The following is a 24037-nucleotide window of genomic DNA, read 5'->3' as shown; positions in this document are numbered from 1 at the left end:
TTAATTTTAAAAAATATGACACAAGCTTATGAAGTAGAAAAGGACTTTACAGTTTTGTCTGATTAATTTACACTCATAAAAAGTCATGCTACCATGCTTATAAATATCTATCCCTCCAATAAAGCCCTTATATACAAGCAAAATGTATTTCACAATCTCCTTTATTAACACATAGCACTTAAAACTCTTCCCTTGATGATTAAATAATGTCAAAAACAGACTTAAAAAATAAAGATTTGGAAATTTTTGATAAAATTTTGGTGGAGGCAATCCATCAGTAACTTCACAAATTTCTTCCAGAATAGGATAAAACAGTCGAGCCAAAAATCCTATTTCCATCTTGGAGTCTCACTCAGCCAATTGAATTCAAATTCACAAATCTAAAGTACCAAGATACAGTCCAAATTAGAGTACCTGGACAGTCCAAGAAAGCTGTTTGTGATGGTACATGAGGTGTCTTCAATGGTATTAATAGTCAATCCTGAGAGAAGATGTAACACAGTGAAGATTTTAATGTAGAGGAACCTAGAACTGAGGTGAGATTCGGAAAGCCAAATGTAGTATTATGCTTCCAGACAGAACGATAAGTTATGTCTCCGGTCAGCCAACAATCTTCTTCTGTAGCAAGGGCACTGGAACAGGTAGCCTTCAGGAACCTAAGCAGTGAGACCAGCTGCTAAACAACCTGGCCACAGAGGGCAAGAGTCATTTGAGAAGAGCTTCTTATATAATACTAGGTCTTCTCTCGTTGGTTGAGAGTCTAGGTGGGGCTGATTATGCCAATAATCAGGTGAATTGTGATATCATTGACCATGTAAGTAGGTACTGACATCTATGTTATTATATTAACTAAGCTATGCCACACATTACAAAGTACAAAGGCAGATTGTAATGTCATGAAGTTTACAGTGTAACAGTAGATATAAACAGAAAATTACAATACAATGCATATGCTGGGATACAGATACATGTAGGGTATTACAAGAAGACAGAGCAAGAGGTAACTAACTCTGTGCGTGGAAGTTTAGAAAGGGCTTCCCAGATAAAGTGCTGTCTTAGATGAGTCTTTAACTATGGGTAGGTGTTTGCCTCGTTGGACAAGAAAGAGGTTTGAAAAAGGGATCTATTACAGATGTCATTGTAGACAAGACAGACAAAAGTATACAAAGGCACAGAAAAATGAAAAGGGAAAAATAGCTAGAGATGAGGTTGGAGTAGAAAGCACATGTCAGACTTCAAAGTAACCTAATTCTTCATGACGTAATACGACCTTTTTACCCAAGTTTTATTCTTAATGAAATGAAGAAATATTTGTGTAAGAATACTTATAAGTTATCACCAATATTGTATTTCCCCTAGAGCTACGGAACATAATCTATTAAAATTCTGTAGATTTACTTTAATAATTCAAGTCATGATCATAAGGACTTTTCTGTGAAGTCATGGAATCTAAAACTATAATTTGTATACATCTAGCTAGTGTTAACAACTTGAAGAACATCAGACCAGGAAGGAGGTTTGGAAAATTAGTAGCAAGTCAAAATGTGACTTGAGTACTACTAAGAAAAAAGGTGATATTAATCAACATTAATAATGTTATGGAATTATTAATAGAATATGAAAATATTAATGAAACACAAATTGTCCTGATCCAAACTGGAACTATGCATTGTTCAAACTATTTACTGAAAGAAAGCCTGCATTCATCTATCAAGTTTCACAGAACATCTAATATGTAGTATTATATGTATATATGTTATAGTATATAGTACTATAGCATACAGCACTATAGCACATATATAATACATATAATACTTTATACATAGTATAATGTATATCATATAATAAATGGCATTCTGCTTTATAAGCTTTCTTTCCCTGCTAAAATAAAATTTTACTCATCCTCAGCAAGTTTTACTGAGAATGTTGAGTAAGGTGCCTTTTCTGTACAACTTTCATTTTTCTCTGCTTTGACTTGTCAGCATCACTTTATTTCAACCTATTTGACCGTAAGTTTTCATTATGTCTCCTTTTTTTTTTTTTTTTTTTTTTTTTGAGACAGAGTTTCACTCTTGTTGCCCAGGCTGGAGTGCAATAGCGCTCGGTTCACCACAACCTCCTGGGTTCAAGCGATTTTCCTGCCTCAGCCTCCTAAGTAGCTGGGATTACAGGCATGTGTCACTACACCTGGCTAATTTTTTGTATTTTTAGTAGAGATGGGATTTCACCATGTTGGCCAGGATGATCTCAATCTCTTGAACTCGTGATCCACCCGCCTTGGCCTCCCAAAGTGCTGGTATTACAGGTGTGAGCTACTGCGCCCAGCCTATTTCTCCTTTCAGAATCAATGTATTATGTTTAGAAGGGCTGAACAGTTATTTGGATGATGACTAGAAAGAGATATTGCTACTTCTAACAAATAGGCGCTCCTTTCTTCTTGATCCTTTCCTCCAACCCCAGGCCACAACTTAAACTATTTCTTTCGAATTACCTTCAAGTAACAGAGTTGTAAAAGTGCTGGTGACCGTTTTTAAAATCTTGTGCAAATCCTGTAAAACTTAACGGAAAGAAATCTAAAATCCTACCAGAAATTAATGAGCATTGAATGGATAGTAGAATTTTGAAACATTTGTAAAAACTTCATTGAAGGATCTAGAGTTCAAAATAATACCAAAGCTCTGGCTCTTAAGCCAGGATGAGGAAGTGGTAAAAGATCTTGAGTACCTCAAACCATTGTTCCTACATTATTAGTAAATTTAAAAAGCTGGAGGATGAGAAAATCTGTAAATCTATATTAACCTAAGAAATTGGCAGAGGAGGAAAGTATAGGATACTATATAGATCAAGTATATGTCAAATAAAGCAGCAATAAATATTTTTAAAAGCAAAAACATCTGGCAAATTTAGAAACCACATGACTTTTATGGCTACTCTTCGAATTTGCCAAAGATTAAGAATTGCCCCCCCCCCGTGATCAATATTCTATTTCTCAATGTAAAGCCCTTCCATCCAACTTTTCAACACTTTTATTCACAAATATCACTCTATGATGTCATTACTGATCTCCTTGATATTTCCTACAAATCTCTTGCTCCCTCCAAACTTTACTCTCTTCCCTCTCCAACCTGCTCTGAAAAGGCTTATCTCATAAGCTTGAAGATAATTAAGTATATCATACACAGTACTTCCAGAACATCGTGTGCACTGCCTCCATCATAGAATTTACAATGATGTACTGAAATGTGTTTGCATGTCTGTCTTTCTACTACACAGTAAATTTCTACTTACGAATATATAAAAATTCAAATGAAATGCAATACAAATTGTAGGAACAGGACGGAATCACAGCTTTGAAGATGATGGATGATAGATAGATAGATAGATAGATATTCAAATCCAAATTACCAACTGCATCATTTTGGGCATTTAATGTCACCAAATGTCAGTGTGTTTGTTTTTTTCTTTTTTGTTTTAATCTCTAACTACTTTATAAAGTTTGTTTGAGGAATAAACGAGATAATCTATGTGAAGTTTCACAGAAAAAAGAATACTTAACTAATGCAAGTTTATTTTACTTCATGGTCTTAGGGGTTGTTCAATATATACATATGGTACTGCAGTAAGTTAAGCACTGTAAGCTATAGTTTATACTGGTAGAAGCTGAAAATAATTTAATAAACTTCAATGCATATTTATAATAAATAGTTTTCAAATATGAAAATGGAAAGAGCATTCGTTACTATATGACAAAGTAACCACCAGTATAATAACACAGTAATGTGTAGGTATAGGATTAGGCAGATTAAGCATAAAAAGAAAGAAAAAAATTACAGCAATAAGTCCTACTATGAGTGAAAAATGAAGCATCAAAATCAATGATAAAATAAAACATGTTAGATAAATTTAGCTTCTCGTCTTATCTCACATACAAAAGTAAATTCTAGGAAGATGAAAATGTTGACTATTTAAAATCTACTCAAAGAAAAACAAGAAGAAATGGAATAGAATATTTATTCAACTATGTATTTACCCAGCATCTAAGATTTTAAAAAAACATAGATGATTACACAAATGAGAAGACTGACAGATTTGCATGTAAATGTAAAAGGTTTATCTATGATAACTTTTGTTAATGTAAAGCAGAATGGGACAAAATAATTGCAGCAAACATGAACACAAGCAAAATGTAAAGATAAAAACCAGTATAAAATATTTGAGACATTTTTAAATAAGTTAGAATACTGTATCATAAAACAGGTCTATGGATTTTTTAGAACAGTGTATAATGTACCCCCTATATACTAGAAAATAAATAGAAATGTAATATTTACATGTTCCCATTTATACTTATTTTCAAAAGCACCATTCTCTATATTACTCTAGTAATATGCTTTCATTGTACAGAATTTTCTACAAATGCAATTTCTAAATTCTGTGAGAGTATAGAAATTTAAAATGTGATTCTAACACAAAAATTACATTGGTGATATCAGCAAAAACAGCTGTCTAAATACTTTCAAAATTATCTCCTTCATAAAAGCAATGAGAACCTTTACAAAAATTCTCAGAATCAACTTTTTCAGGACTTTGAAAATTAGCTAAATGCTTGCAGCAACCCAGAGTGTGTTTAAGAAAATGGCTGAATATTGTTAAGAATTGCTATCCTGTGACATTTTGACTTGTCCTACTTTCATTCCCCCTTCAAGCTCCGTGGTAACCTTAGAAACCAACATCCTGCAATCATGCTGAAAACCTGAAGCCTGGCAGCTACTGATGCAGGAAGGAAAGGGATAGAATGAGGTTGCAGCTCCTTTAGAGCCTCATTTCCAGATCATTTTCATTTTTGACTTGTCTGGTAGTTCCCTGGAAGCATTAACACAGATCCTCCAAAAACTACCAAAAAATTAAAGTGGGGAGATTGTTTTTTAATTCTCTTTATGAAGCCAATATTATCCTGATGCCAAAAGCAAACGAGTACATCACAAGACAAACCCCTTACAGACCCAAACCCCTTACAGCTATAGATTAAAAAATCCTGAACAAATTACTAGGAAACTGAATCCAGCAGTATATAAGAAAGATTGAACACTGTGACAATGGTGTTATCTCAGAAATGCAAGGTTGGTTCAACATATGAAAATCCGTCATTATAATACACTATGTTAACAGAGTAAAAAACAAAAACTACCTGATTAGTTCATGGACACCCAAAAAAAAACATTTGAGAAAATCCAATACACTTGCATGGTAAAACAACAAACTAGGAATAGAAGGCAACTTCTACTGATCAAGAGCTTTATGAAAAATGAGGCTTTGTGTAAAATGAAGGACACATGTATATGAGGTTTCTTGTGTTTATTTGATTAGATAACCTTCATTACAACTGAAAACAGAGAATCTCAGTAACTAATGAAATTAAACTTCAGTTGTTCAAGTTCCTCATGAAATTTTCTTAGTGGTTTGAGTGAATTGCTTTTTAAATCCTTTTCTCTTTGAAATAGTAATGTCTTTCAAGGAAGCTAATGACTATCCTTATCAATATGCTTATTTTATGCAGCAAAAGCAGATAACTTTTGTGTGCCTGGATTATTTTTTAAATTGTACCCTAATATACATAGTATTTGCTCTATTCCTGATAACTTCAAGCAACAGCGTTGAACATATGAATAAATCATCTCCATCAATCAATACATTCACCACATCTCAGCTTCACCCTTCCTGGCTCTCTAGGTCAGAAGTTGGCTAACCACAGCCTATGGGCCAAATCCTGCTGGCTGCCTCTTTCGGTAAAAACAGGCATACTACAATAAAACCACATCCATTATTTTAAAGATTTTCTATGGCTGATTTCATCCTACAATAGTAAAGTTGAGTAGTTGCAACAGAGACCGTATTGCCTACAAAAACTAAAATAGTTACTATTTGGCCCTTTACAGAAAATGTTTGCTGTTCTCTGGCCTAAGATTCAGTTGCAAAATCCCAATTTTTTTATTTGTTTGTTTGTTTTGTTTTATGTATTCATTTATCTATTTATTTTGTTTCAGCCTTCTTCTCTTAATTGCTGCAATTTTTAAAATGCCCTCTCTACTCCAATGTGTGTTTATTTGCCCAATTTATTATTTAACTAAGTTTTGATCATATACTACTACTCATTATATTATAAAGCCATGAAAACAAGTATAATTTTACATTCTGAATCATTATCTCCTTCTGCCTAGTATATTTTAACAACTGAATATTTATTAAATACAAAAATAAATGCTACATGCATAAAATACTTCAAATTTATTTTGGAATAAGAAAGAGAATAAATCCATAAATTTGTTAAATGTTCCAGTTCTCCTAAAACCCATTTCAATATTGTTCTAATTATACTAACAAGTTGAGTAATTTATTACTCTGAAAATTGCATTTCTGTTATTAAACATAGTAGTTACTGTCAACTGAAATAAATGCATACATTTGGAAAAGGAGAGGAAAAAATTTATTTCTTATAAAGGGTTACAGCATTTGGAAGAAGGAGGGGTTGGGGTAGGATCTTTATGACGAACAGGTTAGCTAAACATACATACTCAACAAATTACAGGAGGATCTATGAATATTCAGGAAAGGGGTTGTGACACATGCATATTGAATAAACATGCATGTAACAGATGACCCATGTTTACTTTGGGATAAAGACTTAACTTTTACATGTATTACAGTTAGGCCCCCGACATCAAAAGGTCTTTTTAGGACATGAAGGTGCACAAGTGTACAATCTCTGTAAACTAGCCAGATGCAATTCATAGTCAGTGGTCTTATCTGGAGAAAGCTAATGAAATCAGTCTCTTGTTCAGTCAAAGCTGTAGTTATAGCTTGTGGAACACGGACTGAGGGTCAGCCTAGTCCGCAGCTGGTGGAACTGAAAATTGTTTTAATATTACTTGTTTCAAGCCCAGTGCTTGGTTTGCTGCTAGAGAAAATCTTTGTGACAGTTAGAACATAGTTCATTCTTTAAGTTCAGGAATGTGTGACTTAATCTTTGCCTACCATGTCCTTAGATCCTATTTATGATCTGATATTTTATTGCCACATAGAGTCTGCTCTGCCAGTCTTATAATCTCTATTTTAACATTAATGCTGGTCAGTTGTGTCCAAACCACAAAAGGGAGGGGGCATAATAAGATGTGTCTGAATTTCCATTCTGTCATGGCTGGGAACTCAGTTTTAAGGATTTTCTGAATTGCTCTTTGCCAAAAGAGGTTCTGTTCTGTCAGTGCGGGCATAGGTTTTATTTTTTAATTTTTAAAATTTTAACTTTTTATTCTTTGGGGTACATAGTAGGTATATAAATGTTATAAAATATTATAAATAAATATTACAGGGTACAAGAAATGTTTTGATACAGGAACAGAATATGTAATAATCACATCATGAAGAATGGGGTAGGATTATATTTTAGTTTACATTAATATTGCACCCCTGAATCACCAAAAAAAAAAAAAAGTAAATCTGAAAAAGTTTTAGAGAAATCTTAAAAAATGGCAATAATTTAATATTAAACCACAAATTTATCAGTCTATATATATGACAGATATATAGAGAACACAACTTTATATATATAGTGTTTAGCTATTGATATGGTTTGTATGTCCCCACCCAAATCTCAATTTGAATAGTATCTCCCAGAATTCCCACATGTTGTGCAGATACCCAGGGGAAGGTAACTGAATCTTGGGGGCCAGTCTTTCCCATGCTATTCTTATAATAGTGTGGTGGTCACATTGCAGAGCCCCAGAGCCTTGTGTCTCATTATGATTCTTCTAGGCCTGTGTTTTTGGCAACTAACTTGTGATACATCTGGGATAGCTTTGGCGAAAAATTGTGTGCAGTCCATCAAGGGTCTTCCAGTCATAGAATTGCCTCTACTGTAGTACAAGAAGTCTGTTTATATAATTTAAAATCATGCAATACCGTTGACTAAATTGGAAGTGGAGCTGGGGAATGTCTGTAATCCAGAAAATAGCTTGGTACATATAAATGTCAGGAGATTTTTCTCCTTTTATTTAATTGGTGAGAAATGATATTATTTAGATATGGAGTTTAAGTTCAAGTAAGAGGTGGGTTAATGGTTAATAAGATTTTAGATCATTTAGGCTATTTGTAATCACAGCCAGTTCATCAGGAAAAGACCAGGCCAGAAGAGGCTTTCATGACAGCATTCACATGGAGAAGCATCAATCAACATCAAGTCTTTCAGCAGAAACTGGAATTTCATGGTGCAGCAGTACACCTTCACATGGGCGGGGAGGTTGAACATCCTGCATAGTGCTGCCAGGAAATCCCTATTTCATACTAAGAGGGGGCTGGCTGGTTGCATATGTAGGATGTCCCATCTCCCAGCCCAATTCGTCATGACAGATACCAGAAACACCACTCTGCTTCACTGAAGAGGAATAAAATCTGGGTGTCATGGAAACACAGATGCTAGAGCTGCATCATCAGAAAGGCATTCTGACAAATGTATTTAGTGGAGAGTAGAGTATTGACTGCTATGACCTTGGTTCCTAAGAGGCAGTGGGTATGTGAGTGGATCTTCAAGCTCACAGGCTGGTAGGTCTGCATTAAACCATATTAGCAACAACACTGGCCACACAGATAATGCCTCCAGAATTGTGCCACCTACTCTCAGAGCTACACCTAGTTAGGGGGATTTAATAGTTGGGTATATTTATTTAGGCTAGCAAGAGCCAAATACCTAGAGGTGGAGAGAATCCAATTCTTACTTGTGGAAAAACACAGATTATATCCTGAAAAACAGCCTAGAATTTCAAGTCTAAGGGTCAAGGTAAGACAGTAAACTTAAAAATGAGTCAAAGTCAGAAGAAGGATATTTGGGAAGAGTATTCCAGAGAAGAACCAATAATTCTAACTTGAGCAGAAACAGTCTATTATACTTTGAGGCAAAAATCAAGTTACAAAGGAGTAGGTGTGATTGCAAAGGGAAGGTTAGTGGCATGTCCCTCCAAATATTTCAGAGATACAATTGATGCCAGCTGCAGTATCCAGTTATATCCAGGGATATCTGTCAAAAGCAAGGTGATCGGAAATATCAAGAGCAGGGTGCAGTTCTTGAAAACATAGGACAAGATTAAAACAGTAATGCAAAATCCAGCCAATCCAAGTGGGTCTTCTATTTCTGGATTGGTATAGGAAGGATATAATTTCAGAATAGAAATAGGCCATTTAAATGGAATAAGTTTAGCCTTATAAATAATTGGCTGTTATACTTAATTTTCCATTTTCACTTTACACTGCTAAAATTTCACCATGGATCTTTATATGAAAATGACTAATCTGTAGGAGTTGCTACTGGCAGAGAATCAATTCTGTGAACAGCACGAACTTGAGTTGTATCCTGGGATGCTATCGAGTTTTCCACTGACTTTAAATTTGGGGCATGTTAAACATGCCATCTCCAAAGACTCTGAAGTTCTAAAAAATATTTATTTGCATCCCATTACTGGGTATATATCCAAAGGATTATAAATCGTTCTACTATAAGGACACATGCACACGAATGTTCATTGCAGCACTGTTTACAAGAGCAAAGACTTGGAACCAACCCAAATGTCCATTGATGATAGACGAGACAGGGAAAATGTGGCACATATACACTATGGAATACTATGCAGCCATAGAAAACGATGAGTTCGTGTCCTTTTTAGGGACATGGATGAACCGGGAAACCATGATTCTCAGCAAACTGACACAAGAACAAAAAATCAAACACCACATGTTCTCACTCATAGGCAGGTGTTGAACAATGAGAACACATGGACACATGGAGGGGAGCATCACACACTGGGGTCTGTTGGGGGGAAACTAGAGGAGTGACAGCAGTGGATGGGGAGTTGGGGAGGGATAACATGGGAATAAATGCCAAATATAGGTGATGGAGAGGAAGGCAGAAAACCACATTGCCATGTATGTACCTATGCAACAATCTTGCATGTTCTTCACATGTACCCCAAAACCTAAAATGCAATAAAATATATATATATATATATATATATATATATATATATATATATATATATATAAAATGTTTATTTCCTGTGCATTTGAAACTGGGATGAGTTTCTAGTCAACTACCCTGGCTTTTGCATTCTTCACAGTGGATGGCAAGTGGGCTAACCTTAGGCTGAAAACCAGGCTGATTCAGGGTTTGGGATTCAGATCATTTATATCCCTTTATTTTCCTCAGCAGCACAGACTCTCCACTGGAATTAGGGGCTGAGTGAATAGTTCAAAAAATTTGTGGTTTCATGTCTAAGGACTCCAAAGTTCCATGCAAATGTATGAGCACACTGTTATGTAAAACACCCATTTCTGTAGAGTCTCTAGAGTTAGCCCCTCTTTGATCACTGATATTGATAATGTGTGGCTTTCACCTTTAATTCTTAGTCGATCTGTTTGGAAGCTTATCAGTTTTATTGATCTATACCAAAAAAAAAAGTGCAGCATTTTTCATTGAATTTTCAGTACTATAGTATTGTCTCTATTTTATTCATTTCTGCTTTTATATTATTTATTTATTTCTTCTGGTACTTGGATTTCATTTTTCCTTTTTTGTCTGGCACTTTAATTTGGAAGCTTAGATCAAGGATTTGAGCTTTCTTTTCTAAAATAAACCATTAACATTAGAAAATTCCCTTTGAAGACTGCTTTAGCACCATCAGACAAGTTTTAGTGTTTTATTTTCATTTTAATTTACTTCAAATTATTTTAACTTCACTTGCCTTTTTCTTTTTGAAACATGAATTATTTAGAAGTGTGCATTTAATTTGCAAATATTTGAACATGTTTAAGGTATCTTTGTTATTTGTTGTCAGGTTAACTCTGTTATACTCAGAGAACACACAATGTCTTATTGCAATGATTTTAATTTCTTCAGGTTTATTTTATGAGCCAGAATATGATCTTTTTTGGTCAATTTTCCATAGTTCCTGATAAGAATGTGTATTCTGTTGTTGGATGGTGTGTTTTATCAATGTCAATTAGGTCAAGTTTGTTGATAATGTTGTTTTTCTATGTCATTGGTAATTTTCTGTATGCTTTTCTGTCAATTACTGAGGAAGGGGTGTTGAAATCTTGAAGCATTAATTGTAATTGTACTTTTGATTTCTGCCTTATGTTCTACCATTGTTGTGCTTCATGAATTTTGAAGCCCTGTTATTACATTTTAAATGTTATTATATTTTAAATGTATTATAAATGTTTAGGACTGTTATATTTCCTCACTGAATTGATACTTTATTATTATAAATGATCTCTGTTATCCCTCATGATATTCTATGATCTGCAATTTACTTCAACTTTTATTAATATAAAAATTGTAGCATTTGTTTAATTAGTATTTGCTGAGTATATCTTTTATCCATAGTTTTACAATACTGGTTGAATATCTCTAGTCCAAAAATCTGAAATCTGAAATAACGTAAAATCAAAAGTTTGTTTTTTTGTTTTTTGTTTTTGATGTAGGGTTTCTCTCTGTTGCCCAGGCTAGAGGTCAGTGGCACTATCACGACTCACTGCAGCCTCAGCCTCCCAGGCTCAGGTGATCCTCCTGTCTCAGCCTCCTGAGTAGCTGGGACCACAGGTGTATGCCACCATGCCCAGCTAATTTTTGAAAACATTTGTAGAGACAGGATCTCCCTATGTTGCCCAGGCTGGTCTCAAACTCCTGGGTTCAACTAATCCTCCACCTCAGCCTCCCAAAGTGCTGGATAACAGGCATGAATTGCCACACACAGCCTAAATACAAAGCTTTTTGAACACCAACAAGATGCCACAAGTAGAAAATTTCACTCCTGATCTCATGCGACTGGTCACAGTCAAAATGCAGTCAAAACTTTGTTTCATGCACAAAATTATTTAAAATATTGCATAAAATTTACTTCAGGCTAGATAGAGAGTGTGTATATATATATATATGAATTTTACATGTAGACTTGAGTTCCATCCCCAACATGTCTCATTACGTATATGCAAAAATTCCAAAATATCAAAATATCAAAATCTGAAACACTTCTAATCCCAGACATTTCAGAGGAAGGATGCTCAGCCTGTGTAACTATCTATATTATTACATTTAAATTTGTAGAGTTTCTTATAGGTAGCATATAATTGTGTCTTGTTTAATTGGATTCTCAATTTTAATCCAACATGGCTATCTCTTTCCTTGAATTGGTGTATTTACACCATTTACATTTAATGCAATTATTTATTTGTTTGGACTTATGTCTACTTTTTTTTTTTTTTTCTGTTTATTCTTTGCCTTTTCCATTCGTCTGTTTTCTATAGGAGTGGGAAAACATTCTTTTGTTTCCTAATTCTGATTTGTTTTTTTCCTTTTTTTTTTTTCTTTTTTTTCTTTTTTGAGATGGAGTTTGGCTCTTGTTGCCCAGGCTGGAGTGCAATGGCGCGATCTCAGCTCACCCCAACCTTCGCCTCTGGGGTTCAAGTGATTCTCCTGCCTCAGCCTCCTAAGTAGCTGGGATTACAGGCATGTGCCACCACGCCAGGCTAATTTTTTGTATTTTTAGTAGAGACTGGGTTTCTCCATGTTAGTCAGGCTGATCTTGAACTCCCGAGCTCAGGTAATCCACCCGCCTCGGCCTCCCAAAGTGCTGGGATTATAGGGATGAGCCACCTCACCCGGCCTGTTTTTTCCTTTTATTTGAGTATTGCAATTTTATTGAACTATTGGTTTTTCTACTGTATTTCTTTGACAGGTTTTTTGTTTGTTTGTTTGTTAAGTGACTATGCTCTGGACAAAAATATACCTTATATTTTGGATAAATATCCCTTATCCAAAATGCTTGGGATCACAATACTTTGGATTTTGAATTTTATTAGATTTTGGAATATATTTATTATATTTATTAGTTCAGCATCCCTAATCCAAAATTCGAAAATCCAAACTGGTCTGATGAGTATTTCCCTTAAGCATTATCTCAGTGCTCAAAAAGTTTTGAATTTTGAAGAATTTGGGATTTCAGGCTTTCAAATTAGCAATATTCAACCTGTATGTATATATTTTTCCAAGTTTCTTACAGTTAATATTGTATCACTCCAAGCGAAAGATAAAACTTAAAACCATGTATGTTCCTTTATCCTTCCTTTTATTGTCTTAGTTGTGGTACAGACTACATCTACAGGCACTGTGAACTTTATCGGAAAATGTTACAAAATTTTTGCTTCTGAGAGTCATACATATTTTAAAGACTTAAAATAAGAAAAAAATGCCCATTGTATTTTCTAAGATATTTATTGTTTCTGTTGTTTTTCCCTTGTTCCTAATATTTTTGTATTTTTCTTTAATATAATTTCCCTCTTCCTGAAAAACATCTTTTAACAGTTTTTAGAGCAAGTCTCCAGGCAATGAGTTTCTAGTTTGCCTTTACCTGAGATTCTCTATTTCACATTCGTTGGTGACATAAATTTCCACTGCATATAGAATTTTGAAATGATAGTTCCTTTCTTTCAGTCTTCTAAAATTGTAGGTTATGCTACCTTGGGATTTTCATGGTTTCTGATAAAAAAATCTGAAGTTATTTAAATCCTCGTTCTTTATATGTAATGGGTCATTATTCTCATGCTACTTTCAATGTTTTCATCTTTATCTTTTACTTTGACCAGTTTGATTTTGATGATTAGGTATATATATATATATATTTGGTTTAAACATTTGAGCTTTACAGAACATCTTATACCTGTAAATTTTTTTCCCACCAAATTTATGGCATGTTTTGGACGATTATTTCTTCAAATAGTATTTCTTTACCAATTTTTCTTCTCTCCTTATAAAATTCCAAAGATGCAAATGTTAAACACATGGTTATTGTCTCTCAGGTCCCCACTATGTTCATTTATTTTTAATTTTTTCTCACCGTTGCTCAGATTATATAAGTTTATGCATCTAACTTTAGTTTTTATGACTCTTTATCTGCCATCTCTAGTCTTCTGTTGAGCCCATCCAATGATTTTTTCTGAAATACTATAGTTTTTTTCAGCTCCAAGCTTTCAGTTGGTTCTTTTTATAAATTCTACTTATTAATTAAGAACTCCTACCTTTCTATTCATTTCAAGGGAGGCCCCTTTCCTTCACTGAGCATGATTAGGGTAGCTGCTTTGAGGTCTTCGTCTACAAATTCCAACATCGGTGTTATCTAATGGTTACTGTCTTTGATTCTCTTTTTCCTTAATAATTTTTTTGAGATTTTTCTAATTCTGCGTATATTAGGATAAAACATTTTGTATCTTTCACACTTTGAATATTATGTCTTGAGATCTCGGTGTTTTATTATTGAGATAAAATACATATAACAAAATTAACTATTAACCATTTAAAAGTATTTAAAAGTGGTATTTAGTACATTCACAATCATGTCCAACCATCAACTCTATCTAGTACCAATATATTTTATCTCTACTTCCCAAAAAAAAAAGTTCCATATCCATTAAGTAGTTATTCTACATTGCTCCATTCCTCAGCCTCTGGAAAACACTAGTCTCCTATCAGTCTTTTAAGGATTTACCTATTCTGAATATTTCAGATAGATGAAGTCATACAATATGTGATCTTTTGCATGTGACTTCTTTCACTTAGCGTATAAGTCTTTCAAAGTTCAACCATATTGTGCCATGTATTTGTAATTCACTCTTTTTATGGCTGAATAATATTCCATTTTATGAATATAGTGCATTCTGTTTATTCAGCTGTCAGTTGATAGATATTTGGGTTATTTCCTCCTTTTGGCTGTGGTGAAAAGTGCTGCTAAAAACAGTCATGTACAAATATTTGCTTGAGTATCTATAAATAGAATTGCTAGGTAATATGATAATTCTGTGTTTGACTTTTGAAGGAACTTCCAAACTGTTTTCACTTTATCACCAACAATGCATGAGGTTTTACTTTATCACAAACAATGTATGAGGTCTCCAATTTTTTCTCCACATCCTCACCGAGACTTGACAGTTCTCATTTTGTTTTTAGTTTTGTGTTTATGGTCAACCTGGTGGGAGTGGAGTGGTTTCTCATAACGATTTTCATTTATATTTCTCTAATGACTAATGATGTTGAGCATTTTTTCATATGCTTGTTGGCCATTTGTATATCTCATTTGGAGAAATGTTTATTCAAGTCCTTTCCCCATTTTTTATTTGCAAGTATTTTCTTGCATACTGTGGGCTGTTTTTACATTCTCCCGATAGTACTCTTATGCAGAAAAAACTTTAATTTAATTATGTCCAATTTTTCTATCTTTTCTTTTCTGCTAATGTTACTGGTGTCATATCTAAGAAATCATTGCCAAATCCAAAGTCACTAAGATTTACCCCTCTGTTCTTCTTTTGAGAGTTTGTACCTTCAGTTTTTACATCTAGCTCTTGGAACCATTTTAAGTTACAATTTGTGTACATTGTGAGGTGAGGATTCAGCTTTATTCTTTTGCATATGGATATCCAGTTTTCCCTGCACTATTTGTTGAAGGGACTGTTTTTTTTTCCATTGGAAGGTATTTCCACAAGTGTAAAACTCAGCTTACCATAGATGAATAGGTTTATTTCTGGCCTTTCAATCCTGCTATATTAATCTATGTCTATCCTTATACTAGTACCACATTGCTTTGATTATTAAAGTTCCAGTAAATTTTGAAATCAAGAATTCTGAGTCCTAAAACTTTGTTTTCCTTTTGAAGATTGTTTTGGCTATTCAAGATCCCTTTAAAATTAATATTAAATATTAATTTTAGGATTACCATTTCCATTTCTGCCAACAAACACATTAGGGTTTTGATAGGGACTGCATTAAATCCTTAGGTCACTTTGAGAAGTATTGTTATTTTAACAATATTAAATGTTCTAATCCATGAACATGGCCTAACTTTCCATTTATTTAGGTTATCTAATTTCTTTCACAGTGTTTTATAGTTTTCAGAGTATTAGTTTTGCGCCTCTTTGATTAAATTTATTCCTAGATATTTTATATTTTGATGCTACTGTAAATGGGATTATTTTCTTTTCCTTTTTTCTTTTTTTTTTTTAGATGGATTCTTGCTCTGTTGCCCAGGCTGGAGCACAGTAGCGTGATCTTGGTTCACTGCAACCTCCACCTCCTGGGTTCAAGCAATTCTCTGCCTCAGCCTCCTGAGTAGCTGGGATTACAGGTGCCCGCCACCATGCCTGGCTAAGTTCTGTATTTTTAGTAGAGACAGGGTTTCATCATCTTGACCAGGCTGGTCTTGAACTCTTGACTTCATGATCCACCCACCTCAGCCTCCCAAAGTGCTGGGATTACAGTTGTGAGCCACCGTGCCCAGTGGGATTATTTTCTTAATTTTATTTTTCAAGTTTTGAGTCAGTGTATGAAAATTATTTTCCTATGTTGATCCTAGATCGTGAATTTTGCTGAATTGTTTTATTAGCTTCACTAGCTTGTGTGTGTGTGTGTGTGTGTGTGTGTGTGTGTGTGTGTGCGTGCATGTGTATTAATCAGGATTTTCTATATATAGGATTATATCAGCTGGGTAACACAAAAAGACCCCATCTCTACAAAAAAATTAAAACATAGCCAGGCGTGGTGGCATATGCCTGTAGTCCCAGCTACTCAGGAGGCTGAGATGAGAGAATTGCTTGAACCTACAAGGTGGGAGATGCAATGAGCCATGATCACACCCCCGCACTCCAACCTGGTCAGCAGAATGAGATCCTGTGTCAAAAAGAAAGAAAAAAGATCATGTCATCTGTGAACCAGCATAGTTTTATTTCTTCCTTTCCAATTTGGAAGACTTTTATTTCTTTTTGACACTTGATCATTCTGACTAGAATTTCCAAAACAATGTTGAATAGAATTAGGAAAAGCAGGAATCCTGTCTTGTTCCTGATCTTGGAGCAGAAGCTATCAGTTTTTCACCATTCATTATTATTAGCTGTATTTTGAAAATATGGACTCTATCATGTTGAAGAAGGTCCCTTTATTTCTAGTTTGCTGAGTATTTTTACTGTGAATGTAAGTTGGAATTTTTCAGATCTTTTTTATGCATCTTTGAGATGATCAATGATGGTCCTGTCCTTCATTCTATTAATACGTATTATAGTGATCAATATGCAAATGTTGAAGCACCAATGCAATCCTGGGATACATTATACCTAGTCATAGAGCATCCTTTCTTTCTTTCTTTTTTTCTTTTTTTTTTAAACAGAGTTTTGCTCTTGTTGCCCAGGCTGGAGTGCAATGGTATGATCTTGGCTCACTGTAACCTCCGTCTCCTGGGTTCAAGCAATTCTCCTGCCTCAGCCTCCCAAATAGCTGGGATTATAGGCTTGCGCCACCACACCAAGCTAATTTTGTATTTTTATTAGAGGCAGGGTTTCACCATGTTGGTCAGGCTGATCTCAAACTCCCAACATCTGGTAATCTGCCCACCTCAGCCTCACAAAATTCTAGGATTACAGGTGTGAGCTGCCATACCCAGCCTCATGGAGTATACTTTTAATATACTGCTGGAAGTAGTTTGCCAGTTTAAAAATATTATTGAGATAAAATAGCTTAAAATTTACTATTTTAACCATTTTTAAGTGTACAGTTCAGCGCCATTAATTACATTCACAATGTTTTGCAACCATCACCCCCTATTTATCTCCAGAACGTTTCACCATCCCAAATTAAAATTTTGTACTCACTAAAAAATAACTCTGCTTCCTCAGCCCCCACCCACAGTCCCTGGTAATCACTATTCTGGTTTATATCTCTGTGAATTTGACTATCTTATGTACCTCATGTAAGTGGACATGAAAGTTTCCAACTTTCATGACTTATAGCTCAAGAGGAAGATGCAATTTCTACCATGAGAGGTAGCTAAAACTCCAATTTAAAAAATTTTTAGTTTTTTGGTTGGGTGTGGTGGTTCATGCCTGCAATCCCAGCACTGTGGGAAGCCAAGATGGGTTAATCACTTGAGGCCAGGAGTTAGAGACCCACCTGGGCAACATGCAAAACCCCGTCTCTACAAAAAATACAAAAAATAGCCAGCCATAGTGGCCAGTGTCTATAGTCCCAGCTACTCAGGAGACTGAGGCAGGAGGATTGTTTGAGCCTGGGAGGTGGAGGTTGCAGTGAGCCGAGACAGTGTCACTGCACTCCAGCCTGGGTGACAGAGCCAGATCCTCTCCCAAAAAAGCAAAAAAAAAGTCTTTAGTTTTTATGGCCTAAAGATCCTGAGGAAATTGCAAAACTGGAAGGTAAAGGAGCATCTAGGAAAAGGTAGAGATAGGGAGAACCATAAATTTTTCCCTGGGAAACTATAAACTCTGCCTAAATCGCCAGCTGACTTTTAAACCATGCATGCCTGGGACATCCTGCAAGCAGCCTAAGAAATGAGAAGTGAACTGAATTGACATTTGAGTTGTAGCCCAAATGACAGAGATTGCAGTTTGAGTACAACCAAGCTAATTGCCAGAAAACAGAAACAAAAACACCAATACCCTTTGGAGCAATGGAACAAAATCCAGCATCTTGACAACATAGCATTCACAATGTTTATTTTACAATCTAAAATGTTTCACTTTAGGAGGAAACTAGAAAAAACAACTCACTCACACACACAAACACGCACACACACAAACACAGAGATACACACACAACTTTTAAAAGACCTATCCTGAGAATACCCAGATGTTAAAATTCACAGAGAAAGATTTTATTGCCACTATTATATTTATATCAATAGCATCAAAGAAAACATGCTCATAATTATTGAAAATGGAAGACCTCAGAAGATAAATAAAAAGAACAACAACAATTGAATGGCAATTTGGGAGCTAAAATATAACATGTGAAATATAAAATTATCCTGGATGAGCTTAACAGAGTAATGGAGATGACAGAAAAAATAGCCAGTGCATTTGAAGATAGATTTATAGAAATCATCCAAAAGTAAGATCAGAGAGAAACATGTTGAGGAGGAAAAGAACAGACTCTCAGGAATCAGTGAAACAAAAGCAAATGTCCTAACAGACCCAGGGAATGAGAGGGAAAATGGAAACAAAAACTATTTGCAAAAATAAGGACTGAAAATTCCTCAAATTTGGTGAAAGCAATAAGTTTACAGACTCATGAAGCTCGGCACATACCAAGTATCATAAATATGAATTCTAATGGTTAATCTAAGAAAATTTTATTATCCAAGCATGTATGAATAATTCATATAGATTGAAGCAGCAACATTTATAATGGAAAAATGAAAAATGGCAATTTTACTGTCTTTAGTAGACATCTGAGAACACGTTATATACTGGTAAAGGTTGAGAATGTTACCAACCTAAACAAGAGTATTACAGAAACAAAAGAACTTCACAATAAAAGAATAATGAGTTGTACAGAATCTCTTACTAGTGGGCAATAATGTTCACATTCAAAGTAGAGGGGTTTGGTCACTACTTTATTATTAAGAATGAAGCACCAGTTGATCAGTCTGTATCTTGACATATCCTTCAGCCCATTCTGGAAGAAACCAAAAATGTCCAAAGGAAGAATGCTGGTTAACGAACCTTCCAGAATATTTTAACAACATTTCACCTTTCTCGTCCTTACTTCCCCAAGAAAACAAGAGTGTGAATTGTTTTTATCCTGTAAGGTAGTCACACCTACTAAGGTTGCATAGGAGAAAAACCCAGTATCTAAGTTAATTTTCACAAGTCTAACAGACTAGAATACGATACATCATAAAACAATTCACCAACAGCACATTTAAAAGTTGTGTTTTTTTTTTTCGTGATTCATTTGCTAGATTCTAGATGCCAATATCATTACAAAAACTTTAAACTTTTAATATTGCTCCAGTGTGGAAACTTTAGCACTATTAAATATAACTCAGATCTCAACTTTTCAAGTTACAACATCAATGTTAAAAACAATTTACTTGGAATGTTCTGCTAATTCTGGCACCAGCTCAAATTCAGACTCTATGGCACACCAAAGACTATCATCAAATGGCAACAGTAATTCAGCTGGTAACTGTTAGAAGTAAAATAACAAGAGTTTCTGTCACTTATTAATCTTTTCTTCTAGTATCTAACAAAATGTTTGGCACATAGAAAACAAATAGCTATGATAAGGTAAATTAAGAAATAAATACGTAACATAAAAGTAATTTACGTGAGAGGGAAGTTTAGTGTTCTGTCTCTCCACAAGAGCAATAAAATGACCTGGAAACACTTGTCAGAATCAACTACTATGAAACTCAAATTTCTAACCAAAAAACTAAAACAAACAAGTGAATGCTAAATAAAGAAGAAACCCACTGCTTTGCAGTAAGAGAGCACTGCAGCATTTTAAGTAACCTGCCACCATATCCCATTTACAAATGTGCAGCTAATTTGAAGATGAAAGCCTGCACTCCTGATGCATGTTGCTAGTGCCAAAGAAATACAGATATTTCCCTCAAAGAAATGTGCTTGTTTTTTTATACTTTTCTGATGGCTCCTTGAAGGACTGGAACAATAACTTGCCTTTGTGTTGCCTGATTCAGAGCATTTCCAGGGCTTAGATGACGTTCTGGTTGGAGTTTGCCAGAAGCATTAAAAGGCAGAAGCACTGTTTGCAGCAGACTAGGACGAGTAACACTAGACCACACAAACAAGAAACAAGTTGAATGGCCTGGGAAGAAAGAGGTTGGGAATGGAGATATGATGGAAAAGAAAACTTTATTTTTAAGTCAGTCAAATATAACGGAGAATGAAAAAAGCCACACATGACATGCCTAAGGATGCCAGAATTCTTAGAAATAGCTTGGAAAGACACTATTCTTTCACCTATAGCTGGGCTGTCCTTCAGCCTCTGAGATTCTGTTCAATCATAAAGTTGAGGCTAAAGCAGAGTTAAGCATTGAAGGCATAACAACCTCATTAAGAATTGAAGGAAGGTCTCAAACAGAGCCAACCTGCAAAAAGTAAGAAAGCATTTATTCTTTTTTTTTTTTAATTTGTCAACTGGTATTTAAGAAGCCTCTGTAAAAGTGCTAGGTAACCACCAAACTAACAGGGTGCTGATTTCAGCTGCCACAGAAGACCAAAGTAAAAGAAAACAGTTTACAAAACTAGTTTTGAAAAATCACTAGACAGGCAAACAAAATCAACCCATAACAAGTAGCAACAATTAACTTCAGGAAGGGAGGGAAATTGGATTTACAGAGCTGCCACATCGTAATATTAAGATGTCCAAGTTTTACCAAGATTAAAAAGCATACGAATAAACTAGAAAGTATGACCTATTTTCAGAAAACAAAATAGAAACTGATCATGAGGAAGCCCAAGCATTAGACTTAACAAAGACTTTAAATCAACTATCTCAAATGTGCTCAAAGAGCTGAAGGAAACCATGGAGTAAGAACGAATGCAAACCAGAAGAACAATGTCTCAAGGAACAGAGAATATAATTAAAGAGATAAAATTGTAAAAAAGAAATATGGGGGCTAACAATTATAATAACTGAAATGAAAAATTCACAGGAGGGAATCAATAGCAGAATTTAGCAGACAGAAGAAATAATCACAGAACATGAAGATAGGTCAATTGTGATTATCCAGTCGAAGGAGCATAAAAGGAAAATAATAAAGCAAAATGAACAATGCCTAAGGGACCTTTGAGACCCTATCTCAAAAAAAAAAATTAAAAGGATTATAAAACAATACAATGATCAATTATACTCCAGTAAATTAAATAATTAGATGAAATGGAAAATTCCTAAAAAACACACAGGCTACCAAAAGTGACTCAAGAAGAAACAGAGAATCTGAAGAGACCTATAACAAGTAACGATATTGACTCAGTAATCAAAAACTTCTCAACAATAAAAGCTCAAGATGACATAGTTTTGCTTTTGAATTTCACCAAACATTTAAAAAATTAATACCAAATTTTTCTCAAACTTTTCTAAAAAATAGAAAATGAGGAACATTTTGTAATATATTCTATTAGACCAGCAACATCCTAATATCAAAGCCAGCTAGACATTACAAGAAAACTATAGACTAGTATTACTTACTAATATGAATGCAAAAATCCTCAATAAATTACTAGCAAATGAAACTCAGCACCATATTATATACCCATTATTAAATGGGATTTATCTCAGGGATGCAAGAGGGATTTAACATACAAAAACTAATCAACCTAATATATCACATTAATAGAATGAAGGGATACAAACCACAAGACTATATCAATTGGTGCAGAAAAACAATTTGCAAAAATCCATCATTATTTTATGATAAAAAATTTTCAACAAACTAGAAATAAAAGAACACTTCCTTGACAGGCATTTATAAAAAACAAGAACAAAAATAAAAACAAAACCAAGTCAATAGTGAAAGACTGATTTTCCTCTAAGATCAGGGAAAAAAAAAACAGAATGCCCACTTTCATTACTTCTATTTATCATGGTACTGAACATTCTATGTAGAGCAATTAGTCCAAGAAAGGAAATAAAAAGAAGAGGAAAATTTGAAAAGAAGAAATAAAATTATTTATGTTTGCAGAAGACATGATCTTATATATGGAAAATCCCAAAGAATCAACACAAAACATAGATCCAATAAATGAATTCAGCAAATTTGCAGGACATTTGTAGTTCTATGCATACCGATGAACAGTACATGAAGGAATTTAAGAAGACAACTCTATTTACAACAGCTTCCAAAGAAACCTCAATTGATAATAACATCAGCCACAAAAAAAAAATATTAAGTATTGATACATGCTACGAAATAGATAAACCTCAAAAACATTTGCTAGGTGAAAGAAGCCAGACACAAAAAGTCACAAATTGTATGATTCTATTTATATGAAATATCCAAATTAGTTAAATCCGTAAACATAGAAAGCATGTTAGAGGTTGGCAGGGGATGGTTGAGGGGAGAATAGGGAGTATCTGCTTAATGGGTATGCAGTTTTCTTTTGGAGTGATGAAATGTTTTTGAACTAGAGACAGGTGCTGATTGTGCAATACTGTGAAGGTACTAGATGCCATTGGATTGTACACTTTAAAGAGATTAATTTTATGTTGTGTAAATTTTACATCAATAAAATGTATGTCACACTGAAGGTATCATTATTATGATCATCATCATCATCATCATCACTATGGAAAAGAATGCTTCCTAAATTTCATTTTCTTGAAAAGGTTTAGATTGTGTGAGGAAAATATAAGCTGACTAATGTTTAAGACTATAGTCAGTACAATTTGGATGACATGTTCTTGTCTTCTCTCTGTTCTCTTTCAGATTATGTCTGGCCACTACCTAGATATTTGTGCCCCGTCTGGATTTCTTTAGATGTTTTATTTTCAACAGCGTCCATCATGCACCTCTGCGCTATATCGCTGGATCGGTATGTAGCAATACGTAATCCTATTGAGCATAGCCGTTTCAATTCGCGGACTAAGGCCATCATGAAGATTGCTATTGTTTGGGCAATTTCTATAGGTAAATAAAACTTTTTGGCCGTTAGAATTGCAGCGGCTATGCTCAATACTTTCGGATTATGTACTGTGAACAACGTACAGACGTCGACTGGTAACATTTGCGTTTGATCGGGTTCTTCTATTTAGTAATTATTCTTAACCTATTTATCTGATATTTAGGTTAACAATAATGAAATGAATGTAATGTGTATGAATATGCAAATATAAAGTTTCCCTTTATGCTGCTAAATTATTTTATGCGTTAGTATGCCAATGAATTCTGCAACACAGATACAAACTATTTGAATTATTTTAAATGCTTTGAAGATGAGAAAAATATAAAGTCAAAATTAAAGTCTGAATTTTAAAAAATATAACATTTCAATCTTACATTGAAAAGTTACATGTATCCCAGAATATTAACTTTAGTATTTTTATTCTAAATTCTTATCTTTTTCAATAGAAAAATTAATAATGCAATCTAAATCTTAAAGAAGTAAATACGTCTAAATGTATTTTGCTATGAAACCT

At 34.3% G+C, this 24037-nt stretch overlaps 1 protein-coding gene across 1 annotated transcript in view; it reads left to right on the top strand.

The window, feature by feature from the left end:
* Window positions 1-24037, top strand: part of HTR2C (5-hydroxytryptamine receptor 2C) — a 279985-nt gene that overhangs the window by 187458 nt on the left and 68490 nt on the right. Inside the window, exon 5 of the mRNA XM_074391744.1 lies at window positions 23328-23528. Coding sequence (XP_074247845.1) covers window positions 23328-23528 — 201 coding nt within the window. The remainder of the gene's footprint in view (window positions 1-23327; window positions 23529-24037) is intronic.

This window comes from Saimiri boliviensis, chromosome X (genome assembly GCF_048565385.1).
Source record: "Saimiri boliviensis isolate mSaiBol1 chromosome X, mSaiBol1.pri, whole genome shotgun sequence".
NCBI classification, from domain to species: domain Eukaryota; kingdom Metazoa; phylum Chordata; class Mammalia; order Primates; family Cebidae; genus Saimiri; species Saimiri boliviensis.
The sequence above is the reverse complement of the archived record's forward strand: the minus strand, read 5'-3'. Positions and strand labels throughout refer to the sequence as shown.